We start from the raw sequence: 16,830 nt of genomic DNA, 5'->3' as shown, positions 1-16,830 counted from the left end.
GGACGAAATAAATTGCAGAATAATAAATAATAAATGTCGCATTCCCTCGAGAAATTTTCATTCTCTTACCAATACTTAAATTATGAAAATGAAGGAGAAAACGTTGCTGAGTATGATAAGATAAAAAAATTAGCACGTCCTTCCATTTACAAAAATTAAATTAATGTCTGCAAATAGCTTGAAGCATTCTATGAAACTCGGCAAAAGTCTAGTAACTGATGATTAGATAAAGAAGACATCAAAAGACAGCTCGTACTATAATCCTTAAGAACATTAGAGGCTGAGCTATAGTACAAGGGATTCGATACCTCGAATAGATTAAATGTAAGAAAACTTCGTAATAGAAAGACTATAGTTAAATAGTTGATGTTCTTCATATTGTTTATGAAGCAGTTAATCATTTTTCTGTGAGAAATTAATCTTATCTACAATTATAAATGAAGTGTACGGTAGAGAGGAGTTGCACAATTTCTTTTGATTGTTGATATTAGAATATTTCTTGAACGATGTGCATTTCTAATTAAATTAAATTTAGACCAAATTTTGGCCTGCCTTGGCCTCGTCATAGAGGGCAGGTCGGTCGCACTAACAATGTAGGCGGGAAAATCGAAAATTCTATTTAGATTTCTAAATTATATAATGTTAAGTTGTGTGCATTTTCAATAATTTGAATATTTACAAGTCTTAAAATAATGATAATAACGATTGGGCAAAATCGTTATTGTCACACAACTTAACATTATATAATTTAGAAATCTAAATTCCCTCTCCTTGTAAGTGCGACCAACCTGCCCTCTATAACAAGGGCAGACCCTGTCCTCAATTTGGCATGGAACTTTGGCTGCAAACTACCTAGCCTAATGCGAAGACGTTCGATGTTAGGCTACAAAGTTTGGTGCTGTGTATAATTCCCATTTTGTAATCCAGACTTTTCAAGATGGTTTCTTTTCTGTTCGCAGCGTACGAAAGTGTGAGACGGACCTGCACTTCGCAGCTACAAATAAATTTGTTCATGGTGGACCACGTGTGCATGATGGAAAGAACCGGCACTGGTCACATGTGCTTCTGTGAGGAGGATATGTGCAATCGTGTCTCCCCGACCTCGTGTTCGAATCCCGTACTCCTGATGATCCTGTCGACCATCCTTGTACTACGCTCGGCCATCTTAGGGGTCCCAGCTTGCTTTGTAGAACGTTGCAATGGTCACGTTGTATAACACTGATTTACTCTCGATTCACCCGCAGTGGTTCCGATCATATCCACATAGACGTTTAGTTTCTAGTCGGCGACACGAAAACTCCTCGTCGGGAAGAGCGATCTCCCAGCACTCGGATGCACTTTCAACTCGAATCAAACAAGCTACAGTTTCCTTTCGGTATAAGGCGACGATGTTCTCTTCGCAACGACACAAAATCTTCTTCTTTCGAAAGGGTTCCACCTTTTCCAACGAGAGACGTTGCTGCTCGGTCGACAACTTCATCTCTAGACTTACTCGGGAACAAAGTGATTCTCTCGACCAATCGTCGAAGAACAAAGCAAAGCCTCGGTCAAGTCGAATACGACTTATAGCGAAAGGAAACTGTACTTTCTTTCTACGACAATAGAACGTTAGAGGCAAACTGCCGCGAACTTCGAAGAGAAGGAGAACCCCCAACGAAATAAACCCGACTAGAAAGGGGTTCAGCTTAACCCCTTGCCGTATTTTAGCGAGTCACGCCTAGTAAATATGAACGCGCTTTTTCATTTCACTTGAAAAGAATTGAAAATAAACAAAATATTTCTTTTAATCTTTGTTAGTCGCTGTAACTGCAAAGAAAACGATACGGCAAGGGTTTAAAAGAAGATAAGAATGTCTTCTTCTCCTTCGAAGAGCTCGCACTTTGCGCATCGCTCGTTCCGACACACAAATTCTTACTCTCTCTCTCTCTCTCTCTCTCTGTCTCTCTATTTCTCTCATTCTCAGGCATAGAACCTAGCAAGAGATCCCGGCCGTGTTCTGTGTAGACAAATCATCCGACTCTCGATCACTCTCACGATTTTACCTTTTGTGTTGGTCGCCACCTGGGAGAACACCGTTCGGCATTGCTGCAATCAGTTCGTGATTACGTGCACTGGAGAAGAATTTCAGTTTGTCCCTGTCAGAACATGCACCCACGATGCGATGCTCGTTCCTCGGACTCTCATCTGTCTTGCACGAAGCTAGCAGCACGGGTTAGCCCCTCGCGGTGTCAACGAACTGCTAGGGGCTAAGCTAAACAAATCCCTTTCGCTGATGAACGCGATTCTGATGAAATCTTGTCGCGAGTTCGACTCAAAATTCGTAGCGGAAGCTGTGTCAATCAAGCTTGAACCGTTAGGAAGTTCTGCCACCACGAGTTTCTTTTGGCAAAGTGATTCTGCATGGTTTTAGCTGGGGATTCCCATTCCACGTGTATTGAAAACACACGTGTACACGTGTCAGTGGCGCACCCAAGGGAGCCATAGATATCTTTTTTGTGCCATTAAAAATAAAGCAGCCTTCAGCTGAGACGCGCGAACACGTGTATCCTCAATGCACGTCCAAAACCGTGATCTCCAGTTTTCACGACATTCTTTTTGATTCGTCCATTACTTGCATTCATGGCATCTCCGGAGCAACCTTTTCCGAATCTCGTAATGCATCTCCGTGATCACTTTGGCCGTAGCTTTATTGGATAGAGGTGTACCCTGGATACCTAGACCAAGCATCACACTGATCTGAATGTCTCGTCAGTAGAGTTCTCACCCGCTTGACCACCTCGTTCCGTACCAGTTCCGCCACGTTTCCAAGCCATCATAGAACACGAAACTACGCGCATAGGTATAATGAACACTCGCAGAATGTTGTTCGATCATTGCAAGTCCTAGGAAAGTCCTTAGTTGTGTGTTAAAGCCTGACATTAGCCAGGCAGCACTGAGAGTGCCGAAGCATTTTGTGGAAATTTTTCGTAGTGACGAAGGATAAACCGAGTGTGGACACAAAGAGACGCTCCGATGCATAGAGGTCGATTGTTGGGCGGGCATTCGGGTGCCATTTTCGTAACCTTAAAACGCTGGTAGCATTGGAAGAACTAGTAGAAATTTGATACGCCGTGCGTTTGTATTGTCGGAAAGCGCCAGTAAGCGTTGACGATGGCGATCTGCTGCTTTAAAAGTGCTAGAATCGGCCAGGATAAATTTAATATCAACCACGGACCTAAGGACTGAGCGTAAAGTAGATTTATGGGTGACTGCGGCCATGTTGCATGGGGCCACACTGTGGCGCGCTCTACAGGCGACTTTAAATACTACTGTAGCGTCTGTACTACATCTTTAGCATGGGACAGAAACTTTCACAACACACACTGGCATTTATACACAAAACCACGACGATTTACCAACTTTACCACACGTGTACCAGGCACAAAATGGTTCTGGCGTACCGCGACCACGTGCTACAGACGCTACACTAGTATTTAAAGTCTCCTATAGAGCGCACCACAGTGTGGCCCCGCCCAAGATGGCCGACAAGTTGATTCGTCTTTCGCCTCAAGGGTTATGCACAGTCATTAGGTCCGTGATAATCAACATCGTAACATTGTAAATACTCGTTTACCGAACGTAGCATCGACGAGCTAGCGCTAATTCCTAAGACACGTCTCCGAGGGGGCAGAAATTTCGATTCTCGAGTTGAGGGTGAAGCGACATTCGACGTCTATGCACAAATTTTTTATTCCAGTTCCAAAGAAACCTTTTGCTATTCGCCTTTTTACTATTCGATGTATCTTGCGGTAGAAGTCTCTCTTTCTCTCGGTGTTGCTATACCGTTCATTGTTCTTCGTCACTGCAACCGTCTTGTCAACGTTGACCCTTTGCACTCGGAGCTACTTCGACTGAGAAAATTAAACATTCCTTCCTAGAGCTAGGGTATTTCCATTCTCTGTGATTTTTGAAATTTTATGAAATTGGTATAACGTCTCATACAATACCTAAATGTCTAGAGATTGAGCAGATACTTTTTTGAATAATGGCACCGCAATTTTTAGTGGCGCCTCAGAGCCGCCATTCGAGTGCTAAGGGTCAATCATTCGCCATCCGAATGGGACACCGGTGTTGTGCGCATATTGCACTCCAAGAGAGCGAAACGGGGGAAAAACGGGAATGGCACCACTCGGCTTATGGTAATCCACGGGCAGACCGCATGGTTTCGGTCCGGTATCGACATCAACGCCATTAGTGACGTCGACGGCAATCAGCGAGCACCGACGACAGCATTTTCGTGTTCTACGTTTCGAGTTCACTCGCCCAGGTGCTCTTCGAAAGATCACGAGAAACATACTTGCAATTAATTAACAGATTACCGACCGCGGTGATTATTGGACAATTTTGAAAAACACTTTTTAATGGCAACAGCAATTTTCATTGTGGACGGGCCAGACTCTCCGCCCCCCTTCCACCTAACATGACCGGATATATATTTTTCCTTTCAGTTGTGTCCAAACGATTTCAACAAAGTACCACGCTCTTAAATCTAGTCGCTTGTCCCTACGATAACCGCACGCAGCCTAAATTCTAATCATAATTTCAAATTAAACCCTATTTTATACCATTTTTCAAACCGTATTATTTTATAACCTATTCGGAAGGCTATTAGACTTCGCTTTCCCGCTCGCAAAGTTTTTTTAGGTTACAACCCTAATTTCCCTAACTTTTTGTATTTATTTTGCTTAAGAGGCTTATTTAACCCCACTTTTTATTTTGTGGGTTTAACGCCTGTTAAACGCCCTCTTGAACGAGTACCTACTCGGGGGGTCTAGAAAGAATTTTAGAAATTTCCTTTTTCCCCCTGCCCCTTCACCAATTTATATTCTTCCAAATCCGGGTCAAAAAAAATTTTTAACCCTTAACTTAACCTAATCCTAACATTGAACTGATAAAAAAATTTTTTTCGAGTCGCCAAAAATCCTTCTAACAATCATCATTTTAGCCAAAAAAGAACCTATCCCCAAAATTTCATCCAATTCTTCTTTTTACGAATTTGGTTCACTAAATTTGCCCACATCGTGGAAGATAATAATGTTGTCCCACCTCTAAAAAAATCAATGAAAAAAGGAAATTGTCCAACACCTAAAAAGTCATGGTTGTAAGCAGATCTTTCGACAGCGCGCCTGAGCGTCGGTGTACGACAGTAGTGTTAGCGAGTTCTACAATCACGTATTTAGCAGGAGTGTGTTCACAAGTAGAAAGGAGCTACTCTGAGTGCATGGATTGTAGCACCTTCGGTATAGTGTGTTCGAAGCGGTGACAGAGGAAGATTCAAGCCAGAATATAACTTCGAATCGAACTCTACAAAACTATTTTCGTATTGTTCCAATTCATCTAGCACCGAGAATAAAACAGAAGCCGAATATTCCTCTGTCCGCGACGTTTACGTCTCCGTGCAGCAACACCTTGCATGACACTTGCATGGATACTAGTACTCTTGCGACAAAAACGTAGAGCTCCATGTTCGTAGCCGACTTTTCGACGACGAAACAGTCTTCCAAAGTAAAAGCGAGAAAGAGAAATCCGATTGCCTGTCACTTTAGCACTACGATTCCCACATTCTTCAAGTTTTAGAGTCTCTTCGAGAGTTTTGTGATATTGAAAAGGAAGTCTGTTTCCCGGTCGAAAGTCCCGGCACGAAACACAGTGAACCCGAACACGAAACCTTCCACCCCGACGAATGCAACGCGAGGCAGATCGAACTAATCAAGCACAAACGTGGGCCTTCAGCTTCGAACGTGCCACGCCGCCCGTGCGAACAACGGGTCTTGACGTAGGTCTGGCTTTCAGGCTTTGAAAGGCGCGGAATTTGTCTCTCTCATTCTCTGGACACACGCTGAAAACGAGCAACTCGATCGCAAGAAGGCGACGTCGACTCGCTCGAGTGTGCTCGTCGAAACGAGCTTTCGATCACGCGACTCAAGACGATCTATGTGGATCGTCTGGCTGGCACGGTGGCAAGTTGAACGCGCATGTCCTCACAGAGAGGCTTCCTGGCGAAGCTTCTTGCCAAACAAGCTTCGGTGCTTGCGATGATAAAGCGAGCTAACCGGTGTTTCTCTGGCAAGCCATGCGGCTCGTGTCGCGTCATTTGTTCATTGTCGCACGCGCGGCTGCGAGGCCACGCGTTTCTGACTCCTCTCTATCAATTTCTCGCTACCATCTTACGTACTCTCGAGCCCCAGCTTTGTCGTTAGCCGGTGGTTCCTCTAGTCGCTGTTGCGCTCCTCGGAGAAACTCAGGCTCAAGTCGAAAAGTAGAGATGTTACAGCAAATCTGATTAAGTTGTGGCTGGTCTTTACTTTACCGGACGTATTATGATGTATTTGGTATGCAATCTAGTAGATTTGTACCCGAAGAACCTGTAGATCGAAGTTTCGAACCTCTAGGATCAATGGTTCAGGAGTTATCTTGACTATTATCAGGACTAATCTTGAGTAAAGTAAAGTTTACCCGCCGGTTATTATTAGACTGCGGATCTTTATGCGTTATTATTTAGGATTAGTTTGCAATGTTTCTAGATGAACTTTAACGAACTCTGAGAAATTCTGACCAGCTTATTATCTGGTATTGTTGTTCCTCTTGAGCACAAGCGATTCCAAAGAGCGCAGGGGTGGCAGGGGCACAGCGACGTCAAACGGAATCAGCATGTGACACGGGCGAATCTCATTTCTGAGTCTGGCCTCGCAGCCGGAAAGTATCCACGTAATGCTACCGATACGAGTACCATGCGAAGTAACGGCGGATGTGCTGAGAGACGAATCTGAAGCAACTCGATCTTGCATGATTCGGACCTGACGCGTCAACAACAGTCTACACCCTGGAGCAGTGTTTCCCAAAGCGTACAGGAAGACTTTCAAAGGGGTACGCACTTCTTCTAGTGCAACAATCCTGGTGCTACCATGATACTCAGTGTTACGACAGTTATAGAAGGGACAGATATCGAAACTTTGGGAAACACTGCCCTAGTATTGTCTAGATTCTCGGACCTGACGCGCTAACAACAGCCTATACCCTGAGCAGTGTTTCCCAAAGCGTACAGGAAGACTTTCAAAGGGGTATGCACTTCTTCTAGTGCAACAATCCTGGTGCTACCATGATACTCAGTGTTACGACAGTTATAGAAGGGACAGATATCGAAACTTTGGGAAACACTGCCCTAGTATTGTCTAGATTCTCGGGCCTGACGCGCCAACAATAGCCTATACCCTGAGCAGTGTTTTCCAAAGCGTACAGGAAGACTTTCAAAGGGGTATGCACTTCTTCTAGTGCAACAATCCTAGTGCTACCATGATACTCAGTGTTACGACAGTTATAGAAGGGACAGATATCGAAACTTTGGGAAACACTGCCCTAGTGTTGTCTAGATTCTCGGACCTGACGCGCCAACAACAGCCTATACCCTGGAGCAGTGTTTCCCAAAGCGTACAGGAAGACTTTCAAAGGGGTATGCACTTCTTCTAGTGCAACAATCCTGGTGCTACCATGATACTCAGTGTTACGACAGTTATAGAAGGGACAGATATCGAAACTTTGGGAAACACTGCCCTAGTGTTGTCTAGATTCTCTGACCTCGAGCTACGACGTTTTCCAAAAAGAAAAACTGTCAATTCGTTGAACGACTCTTCCGAGAACGTGAACGACAGCCGGCGGCGTCACATTCGCTCGTCAAAGATCGAAACTGCTTGGGGGGGAGTCTTCGGTCCGATACTCTTTAGTACCGCTTCTCTACACGAAAACTCATATATAGATATCCAAGTGCTTGCATATTAATCAGGATCAAAGGAGATCGTTGATATTGATGTACATTTCTGTCTGTTGGGAAACTCGATGTTACTTGCGCCGAGATGTCCGGTACCTATTGTACGACACGCTCTGTATTACCCGTTTTATCTCGCTGTTGACGAAACATTTTGCGCATACTGAATGGTGTATGGATCGATATTTTACAAGATGCAAGTGTCAAGATTACCCCCTCTGTATTTACGTGTCAGTGTGTGTAACCGAATTTTGTATGCCGTTGCCCCCGGACTGTTTGATTTTTCTCGCCTTATTATTATATTAATTCTTCGTTAGTGTCGTTCTGGTTGATCTTTTCTTTTTTTCTTTTTTTTTTCGAGAGGAGTCCAGAGTGGTTCCGGTCAGCATGAGATGATGTTTCGATGGTCAAGTAGCGTTTTGAAACAGCACGTAATATATATATATCTCGTTGTTCCCCAATTCTGCTCCGAGAGCGGACACACAACAGTACTTTACAAAGTTTCCGGTGTGTTGTCGACATAGCTAATTATAGTTTTCCACTTGGTTCTCTACGGTTGGTTTTCGTTGTTGGACCGCGCGTAGGATTCGACAGGACAGACGTCTAGCTCGTAAGGAATCGCAGAAACGTCTCAGGTTTTCTATTCCGTTCTATCATATTCGATTAACCCTTTGCGAGCTCCGATTGGCAAACGCCAATTCGTTCCCGTTCTAACGCCTCAGCTTTCCGACGCTTCGCCCGGTTTACCCGGTAAGCAGGTCTACTCTCGATTGCGTATGAATTTGGCACCGAATTTACCGTCAACGACAAAGTTTCGTGCCAAAATTCCACGCCAAATGGAGGCCAAATCGAGGGCAGGGTCTGTCCTCGTTGTAGAGGGCAGGTTGGTCGCACTGAGAACGAACATAACCTCGCTTTCAGAGTAAATATCGGGCAAAATCGTTATTGCCATTATTTTAAGACTTGTAAATATTTAAAAATGATTTAAAATACATACAACTTAACGTTATGTAATTGAGAAGTCTAAATGGAATTCGATTTTTGCTCCTACAGCAAGGTCCAATCCGATTTTGCTCGATATTTACTCTTAGAGCAAGACTAGATCCGATCTTAGTGCGACCGAGCTGCCCTCTATGACGAGGCCAAGGCGGGCCAAAATTTGGTCTCAATTTGACCTGCAACTGGTATGGAATTTTGGCACCAAACTTTATAGAGTTAGGCTCGGTATTTGGCGACAGGTTTTGGTCTGCAGATTCAGAGAATTAGATTTTGCTGACTGGGTAACGCTACAGAGTGTTAGGTTAGGTTATCTCGAGAAGCGGCTGCAGCTTGATTGCTATATTCGGGGTGGTCCACGCAGCTTGCACACCATCAGCATTTCCGTTACTTGTAATGATGTAAACAAATGAAGTACTGTGATCTAAACCACTGTTTACATGTGCGAAGGCATGTCGGAGGTCATCTTCGATTCTTGAATTGTAAAGACCTACCCTAATAGCATTTATGGTTGGCCAATGGTTGGGAGTTGGTTGGTGGTTTTGTCTATAAATCCCCAACATAGAGCCTACGACGAATATTCATGAGAATTTTCCAAAATTATCCAGAGCTGGGCGTACAATTATTGCAGTTGGTTAATCAACAAGAAATTTACGTATGATAATACTACATTGGTCCAACCAATGTTTACCAACATTTAGAAACGTTGCTACAACCAAAAACTTGTTAATTATTATATTCCAAATTGATTTTCTAGTATTCTTATATCCACAATTTATTACTGACGCGCATTAGTTGGCCCACTACAATACTCTCTATCGAACCGTGATTCAAAAAATAGGTCTTCCCGTTTAAAAAAATTCATCTAGCCTTGAAATCTCCGTAACGCCTTCATACACACGCAAAATGTTTGCATCACACTATTTCGCCCCTCTATACCATGCAACTTTTGTGTATAGGGTGTCCCAAAAATATTGTATGTCCTTGAAAGAACTGATTCCTGACGTCATCTGGAGTCACTTTCTCCTTTGCAAAATGTCCTCCGCGGCTCTGTTAAGGAGTTATTATAACGGAAAGCATCGGCCAATCAGAGCGCGACTACATTGGTCGAACGGCAATCCCTCCACAATGGCCGCGCTCCGATTGGCCAGCAGTGTTTCTCGTCAGCAACTCCTTAACAAATCCGCGGGGAACATTTTCTCGAAGGCAAAAAATTCAAGAATCACCCGTCTCAAGGAGGTACATTTTTAGGTCTGCGAGTCCGAATAAATGTACTGGGTGAGTCACTTGACTGTAGCACCTAAGTTTACTCGTAACCTACTCGTTGCATCACAAGAAGTTTCGAACATAAGTACATATAAGGTGTAAGGATATAAGGATCGTTAGTTACTTCGTGTCTTAATATTTAATCGAGATGTAAAGGTAACCTTGCGTTTCTGTGGGCTGTGTTTCCGTTTACGTCCGTGCACAGAATTGCATGAAATGTTGGGAATAGGTTCTTTTCTGACTAAAATGATTTAAATGATTTAAAATGTGAGTTAAAATAGAATGTCAATTAATTGGTTTAACAATTGGAAGTTTTAAAACATTTCATATTAAGTTCCAGAATGTACATATTTAATTAATTGCAAAAATGGATCATCAGCAGCTTTGTTGACCTCATAGTAAAAAAATGTTGTCGGTAAGGTAGGAACTGACATTGAAATGGTAAGAAATTTTTTTCGAGGCGCCAAAAATCCTGCTGACAATCGTCATTTTAGTTAAAAAAAGAAGGTACATATTCCCAAAATTTCATCCAATTCTGACGATGGACGTAAACGGAAGCTTCGCCTTTTTGTATCATACGTGTTGTATTTGAATGTGTAAGTCGAAAGAGTATTGTACATATTACTCTCTCAAGGGAGTACGACATTTTTGGGTCACCCTGCGCATCTCCATATTATTACGAACAACGGAAATATTCAAGACGTGCAAGTTGACCACCCTGCATACATACACACACACACATATATATCTGTCCGAGCGTTTAATCGATCAAACGTGTCCCGCTTTGTCCACAATAGAAAAAGGAAACAGAAAAGCGTTAAAATCGCAAGTGATAGAGTGAAATAATTTTCCTTAATGCACATATCGTCGCCGCGGCGGAAGTAGATAATTTCTCGATAACGATAGAGCGTTAACGAGGCCGACAGGCGCTATTTAGTGGCTGGCGTAGTGGTTAAGAGCGCGGGAATCGATGCGGAATCGAGCACATGCGAACGAGCGAAAACACAGTGTATCTTTCGGAATGAAAGTTGTTGGCGAGCAATTATTTGCCCTGGCGTTTATTAATTTTTTACCAGACGTAGTACAATGGTGATGATACCAGATTATGGACTTAATGTTAAGCAGCGCTTAGCTAGGATAGGAGAGGAGTGCAGGTGGCAATTGATCGCGTAAATATCGAACACAGGGTATCCGGAAAGTACCCATCCGTGGTGGTGCAAGCACACCAGTGATGCCAGATGCTGGGAGTCACGGTGAAATAATGTACCCCCTGTCTGATGATGGGGAATGAGTGGGACGAATGGGAGACACGTTGCGCGTGCGCGATGGGGACCGCGGAGTGCGCGCCTGCGCACGGTGTTGGAATGGAATAGTGGAAGGGGTATGTAGGGGAGTTCGGGAGCTCCGTTTGGAGCTCGTTATGGCATCACTGGAGCACGCGAGGTTCTGGTTGGATGATCGTCCCGAAGCATGGGTAATTTTTCAAATTCCGAGTACCTACGACGAATCGGCTGGATTTTAAGACTGTTATATTTCCTGTTGTGGTTCGTATATTAATGATGAAATGAAATTTTTACCAAAGGTGGGTCAATATCAAAGTTTCGGCGCTTCAGCCTTCGACGACGGATCATTTTATTCGTGTTTTATTAGCGGGGGATCGTCTGTGGATTTGTATAGACGAGCCCGCCATTACCCATGAAGGTCTGTTCACAGCAGAGTCGCCAGATGAGGGGAAAGGGAAGGCTTCCTCTTGGAAGGGGAAGGTAGAGTGGGGATAAACTAACCTAACGTAACCTAATCTGGTGACTCTGGTTCACGGTTGTTCCGCTCAACAGTGTCGAGTTAACCTGTTGATGGGCGTTGGAGGTGTTCAGTGTTGGGTACGAGCGAACGTAACCGAGGGAATGTTGTGATTTAATGATTGTTGTTACTACCGACGGTGGTGTGTCGAGCCTGAAAACTCAGCGAGCACGTTGTACCGACGCGAATCGATTGTTAAACGCGAATATAATAGACTATCAGATGCAAAAAGTGATATACTTTGTTGACTTACCTCAATGCAAATATACGACGGATGTGTGCAAACACACATTTCCCCCCCCCCCACACACACACACCCTCTACTTCTCTCTACGTCATTTCGTGGACAAGCCGAAACGATATTTTCGTCACGCGAATTACGAGAAGAATCAGAACACACACACAAAAGGAGAAATATATGATATTATATAAGAGAAATTATAACAGTTATTGTTAAGTGTATTCGTCGAATACCGAAGCGGAGATAATCGAGGGCCTAGACCGGCCTGGCAAATTGACATGTCATATCGTGAGATCCTCAATAAAGTTTATATGCCATTGAACTCGTCCCGTTTGCTCTGCCTAAATCTGCCTATTGTGTTTTTTATTAATAGGCCCGGATTATTGCCAAATCCTGAAGTCGTGGACAAATTTTGAAACCGGATTTGAAATCAGCGTGAAAAAATCTACGGGAAATGATGTGTCGCATGTTAAAAAAAAATTTTATGTTGAAATTTTAATTAAGATGAAATTTTATGTTGTGGTATTGAAAAAACCACGATTTTCTTGAAATTGTGCAAGTTTAACGAATTCTTTCAAGGTTAAAAAACGTTCGTACCAGAATCTCCATAATTATCCCATATTCTCCAAAGTTTCAGCTTTCATTTCTATATAATATGTATAACACGATTACTGTCGTACTAAAACGTTAGCGTTTAGTTGCTAGTGTAAATTGAAGAGTTGAAATTAAAATTGAAAAATTGACGTTGAAAATGAAATTGAAGATTTGAAATTAACGAATTGAAATAGAAAAATTGAAGTTGACGAGTTGAAATTGAAGTTGAAGGGTTGATAATGAAATTGAAGTTGAAATTGAAGTTGAAGGGTTCATATTGAAATTGAAGTTGAAGGGTTGATATTAAAATTGAAGTTGATATTAACGAAATGAAATTGAAAAATTGAAGTTGAAATTGAAATTGAAAAATTGACGTTGAAATTGAAGAGTTGAAATTAACGAAATGAAATTGAATAATTGAAGTTGAAATGAAAGAGTAGAAATTAAAGTTGAAATTGAAAAATTCAAGTTGAAGATGTAAAGTTCAAGTTTAAAATGAAGTTGAAGAGTTGATATTGGATGTTCTAGAACTGGTGGAGGGCTCGAAAATAATTGATGAGACAGTGCGACAGTAACTTCAGATTTATTCTCGTAGCTTGTTACTCTCGCTGCAACAATATGTATCGCGGGGATCGCGAATTAATCTGAACAACATTGAATCCATCGAAGCGAACGAAGGAACGCGATCGATCGTAATCCGACTTATATTAATCATCCGACTAGTTGTCTTCTTTTGCCATGCAGTGGCCACATTTACTGCAGAAACCCCCCGCGGCCCCTTCGTTGTTCTTCTTTTCCTTTCCGAGATCCCCGCGTCGCTCCTGCGTGATCGACAAATCGCTGGTGTAGGATCGATGGCAAATGGCGCCTATAGTTTCGCTCCTCGGCAGAGTCGCCTCTGTCACGATCATGGACGCTAAATCGTTCGTGCAATCTTGAAGACCGATTCGGATGGAACCGTTCACCGCGCCGTGATTCGAACGTGTTTTAGAGTTTTGCTTTCGCAACTGTTTGTCCGCCATTGAAACCTCCTGCGAATTCTGTTGGGTCGCCGGGCTTTCGCCAGAAGCATCTGGTTGAATTTCAAAATTATAGCTCTGTGAATCTTTGATCAAACTGCGATTTACTTCGGTACTGTTTTATATGAACAGGTACGACTTAATACGTGAAGAGGAGAGATACGGGTAGATTATTGATATTTATTGTTGTTGCTTGCCATTATTGGATCGGGTCGCGTCGGATCCCGTCTCGTTGGTAGCGCACGTGTCCTCGTCCTCCTTCAACGGTAACTCGGAGGACATATCGATGGCTGGACGACAGCAGGCGTATCCCTGTAACGTGGACAAACCGTTTAAATTTTTCGACATTATAAAGTTGATTGTCAGGGTTGAAAAAATTATTTTGTAATAGCCCGATCCTTTCCGAATAAAACAAAAAAAAATGTATCTCAATCGGACAAATAGTTCCGGAGATAAAAAATCGCAAGTGAGGCACGTTTTCGCCAAAATGGGCAAAAATTGAAAACTTTGACGGTCTGCCATTTCTAAAAAATTTCGAGACCGGCTAAATGATGACTTAAACCCCCCCTAATTTCACATGGACTACAACATATTTAATTTAGAACAAAATCGATGATTGCTGCCTGCAAAAAGTGATCGATTTGGCATGGAATGACCCCTATACAATTTTATATGCACAGTAAAAATTAAAGTTTGCTACCTGTACGAGGTCCATACGCGAGTCCAAAGAGAATTGCTTCCCTGACATGAGTATTCCTCGAATCCGACGTCGCATAGCTGTGATTACAGAGGAATAGAGGTTTAAAAGCAGAAATCTTTCAGCTTCTAGACCAGGCCTGAGCAACTCGCGGCTCGCGAGCCTATCCACACGGCCCCCATGGGCGAGGAATTGGGATATATTTAAAAAAAGAGGGGAAGAAGTTGCGCGGGCCTGTTCTAGACAAATGGAATTGCAATATTTCTCGGTTACGGGAATTAATTGAAAATCATTTTCCTATTGTTTACCTGGACTATCTCTGGCTTCCAGTCGCAATTGACCCCAAGCCTTCGTGCATTCTTCGAACACGTCGGCCGTGTCGTAAATAGCAGCGAAGCTGCCGTTCACTATTTTCGGTGACATCGGTGAATTGGCCAACAGCAAGCTCGAGCCGAAGTTTTCGTTTTTCTCCCGAGTGTCTGAAAATTTTAAATTCCATTTATCGCTCCCCGCCGATGCCATTCGCACGACACATGATTTAATATAATATATTGCCAACAAGATCGTAAATCAAAGGACAGATAACAATGAAGTAGCTGGAAACTCGTCTTACCTGAGCTTTCTGTACTCCAAACATTTTTGGAACATGCATTTTTACGGAACAAACAAAAAGAAAGAAGTAAAACAATGCGATCAGAAAGAAAACTGTTCGTTATCGTTAGCGCAAGCTGCATAATTTCGTATCGGAAACCTAAACGAATAAGAGGACGAAATGAAAAATTTAAGTAATCAAGCCAAACTCGTTAGTTCGAATGTTTATAATAAACTTCAGTATTCAGTACAAGGTGTACTCGTTGTTCAATTTAAGGAACAGATCCGCATTCTCAACGAAATATTAACGATTCTCGAATTTTAACATGAAAGTGTCATGCTAAATGATAATGTTCCTACAGTTTCAACAGTTTCGATGAAATAAAAATGTAAGGATCATTGACTAATTAAATCACAAATTATTAATCGGTGAAATAAAGATCGGTTGCCATACAAAGTATGAAATTTCATTCGCTGAGTAATAAACGTAAGAGTGGGAGGAAATAATACTTGGCTCGGTTTAAGAAGCTGAAACAGAATGTCACTTTTAATAATGGACATAAAGCTTATGCTGCAGACTTTTGCAAGCTTATGCAGCGTAAAGTCTGTGTGCGTAACGTTTACAATCTTACTTTTAGAGATCGATCGTATCAATGCACGGAGTCGCCAGATTAGGATTGTGTCCCCACACGACGTTGCTCTCCAACGACGTCAACATATGACATGAAAAATCACTAGCCTAGATTTTAATTTGTCCTGATGATGTAACACCAATATTTAATCTTTGTTGTTATCAATTTATTCGTGGCATTTTTCTGATTAAAACAAGACCAAACACGATATAATTTCAACTGTATTTAGTGGTTTAATTGACGATGAAAGTTTCGGGCGCAAGGAAGGACAGCGTATGGGGAAGAAAGAGACGCGGAGAGTCGTAGTCGCTGGCATTGTCCTTCGTCCTTTCCCCCCGAGGCTTATGCGTTTATGGTGACAATACTGTATATCAATTTTCCCCTGTCACACTGTCAGGGGATTATAATCCGCTCTACTGACAAAGAGAGGGTAACTTTTTCCCTTGAATCTGGCGACTCTGTCAATGTGGTTCAACTGGTCTACATTTCGAATGTTCATTACCTGCGAGTGGTACTCTTGCTCGTACGGGAGAATTTGCAGTATCCCCGAGGATTTCGTTCGCTGTGTTGCGTATTTCTGCCCAGTCTCTTAATATATCCTCGTTGGTCGTGCTGAAAATAATACAAAATAATGGCGTCAGTTTCTAACACAATTTATCAAATTCCATCATCAAATCTGTGGTTTACATAACAGCTACAATTTAATCGAACCGTGAACGTACTTAGTGGAGGTGACCGTGAACCTAATCACGTATTTCCCGTGTAAAGCAGCGGGCACACAGTGCACACGTCCCCTCGTGTTCATTTTCTTCAGCAACCGTTCCGTCAGAGTGTTTTCACCACGGAGACGGAACACTACCATCCCCAAGTGTCGCGTAGCCGGAATCTCGAAGCGTGCGTCTGCTAAAACTAGTGCCTCGAACTTTTGTGCCAGCCTGACGCCCTGCAATTCACAGTTTCCGTCGTCAGATTAACAAATAAATCCAAGTCCGGGCAGATAGACGTGTACTGATCGTCCACCGGGAGATGGCAGGGATTAGGAGTAAACTTTTTCTTGTGTAACCAGAACGGTTTCGTTTCTCCTATAAATTTTTGCCTTTTTCCTATGTTGTCCGGTAGATTTGGACGAGAGGATGCGAGAAATCCAAGTTTCCATCCTGGAGGATCAATGGTTCAAAAGTTACAAGTGTTTA

The 16,830-nt window shown here is 42.7% G+C and overlaps 2 protein-coding genes across 4 annotated transcripts in view; one reads left to right on the top strand and one right to left on the bottom strand.

Moving 5' to 3' along the window:
• Positions 1-15,125, top strand: part of Qvr (glycosylphosphatidylinositol-anchored protein quiver) — a 26,990-nt gene extending 11,865 nt beyond the window's left edge. For both annotated transcript variants that reach the window (XM_076442253.1, XM_076442254.1), the window contains exon 6: positions 960-15,125. In XM_076442253.1, coding sequence (XP_076298368.1) covers positions 960-1,216 — 257 coding nt within the window. In that variant the 3' untranslated portion in view covers positions 1,217-15,125. The remainder of the gene's footprint in view (positions 1-959) is intronic.
• Hdc (histidine decarboxylase) overlaps positions 13,250-16,830 on the bottom strand; it is a 16,876-nt gene continuing 13,295 nt past the window's right edge. For both annotated transcript variants that reach the window (XM_076442251.1, XM_076442252.1), the window contains exons 11-16: positions 16,360-16,580; positions 16,140-16,249; positions 14,723-14,893; positions 14,418-14,494; positions 13,915-14,029; positions 13,250-13,770 (exon numbers count right to left, since the gene is read on the bottom strand). In XM_076442251.1, coding sequence (XP_076298366.1) covers positions 13,418-13,770; positions 13,915-14,029; positions 14,418-14,494; positions 14,723-14,893; positions 16,140-16,249; positions 16,360-16,580 — 1,047 coding nt within the window. In that variant the 3' untranslated portion in view covers positions 13,250-13,417. The remainder of the gene's footprint in view (positions 13,771-13,914; positions 14,030-14,417; positions 14,495-14,722; positions 14,894-16,139; positions 16,250-16,359; positions 16,581-16,830) is intronic.

This window comes from Lasioglossum baleicum, chromosome 17 (genome assembly GCF_051020765.1).
Source record: "Lasioglossum baleicum chromosome 17, iyLasBale1, whole genome shotgun sequence".
In the NCBI taxonomy this organism is placed as follows: Eukaryota; Metazoa; Arthropoda; class Insecta; order Hymenoptera; family Halictidae; genus Lasioglossum; species Lasioglossum baleicum.
Note: the sequence above shows the minus strand (reverse complement) of the source record. Positions and strands in the feature narration are given on the sequence as shown.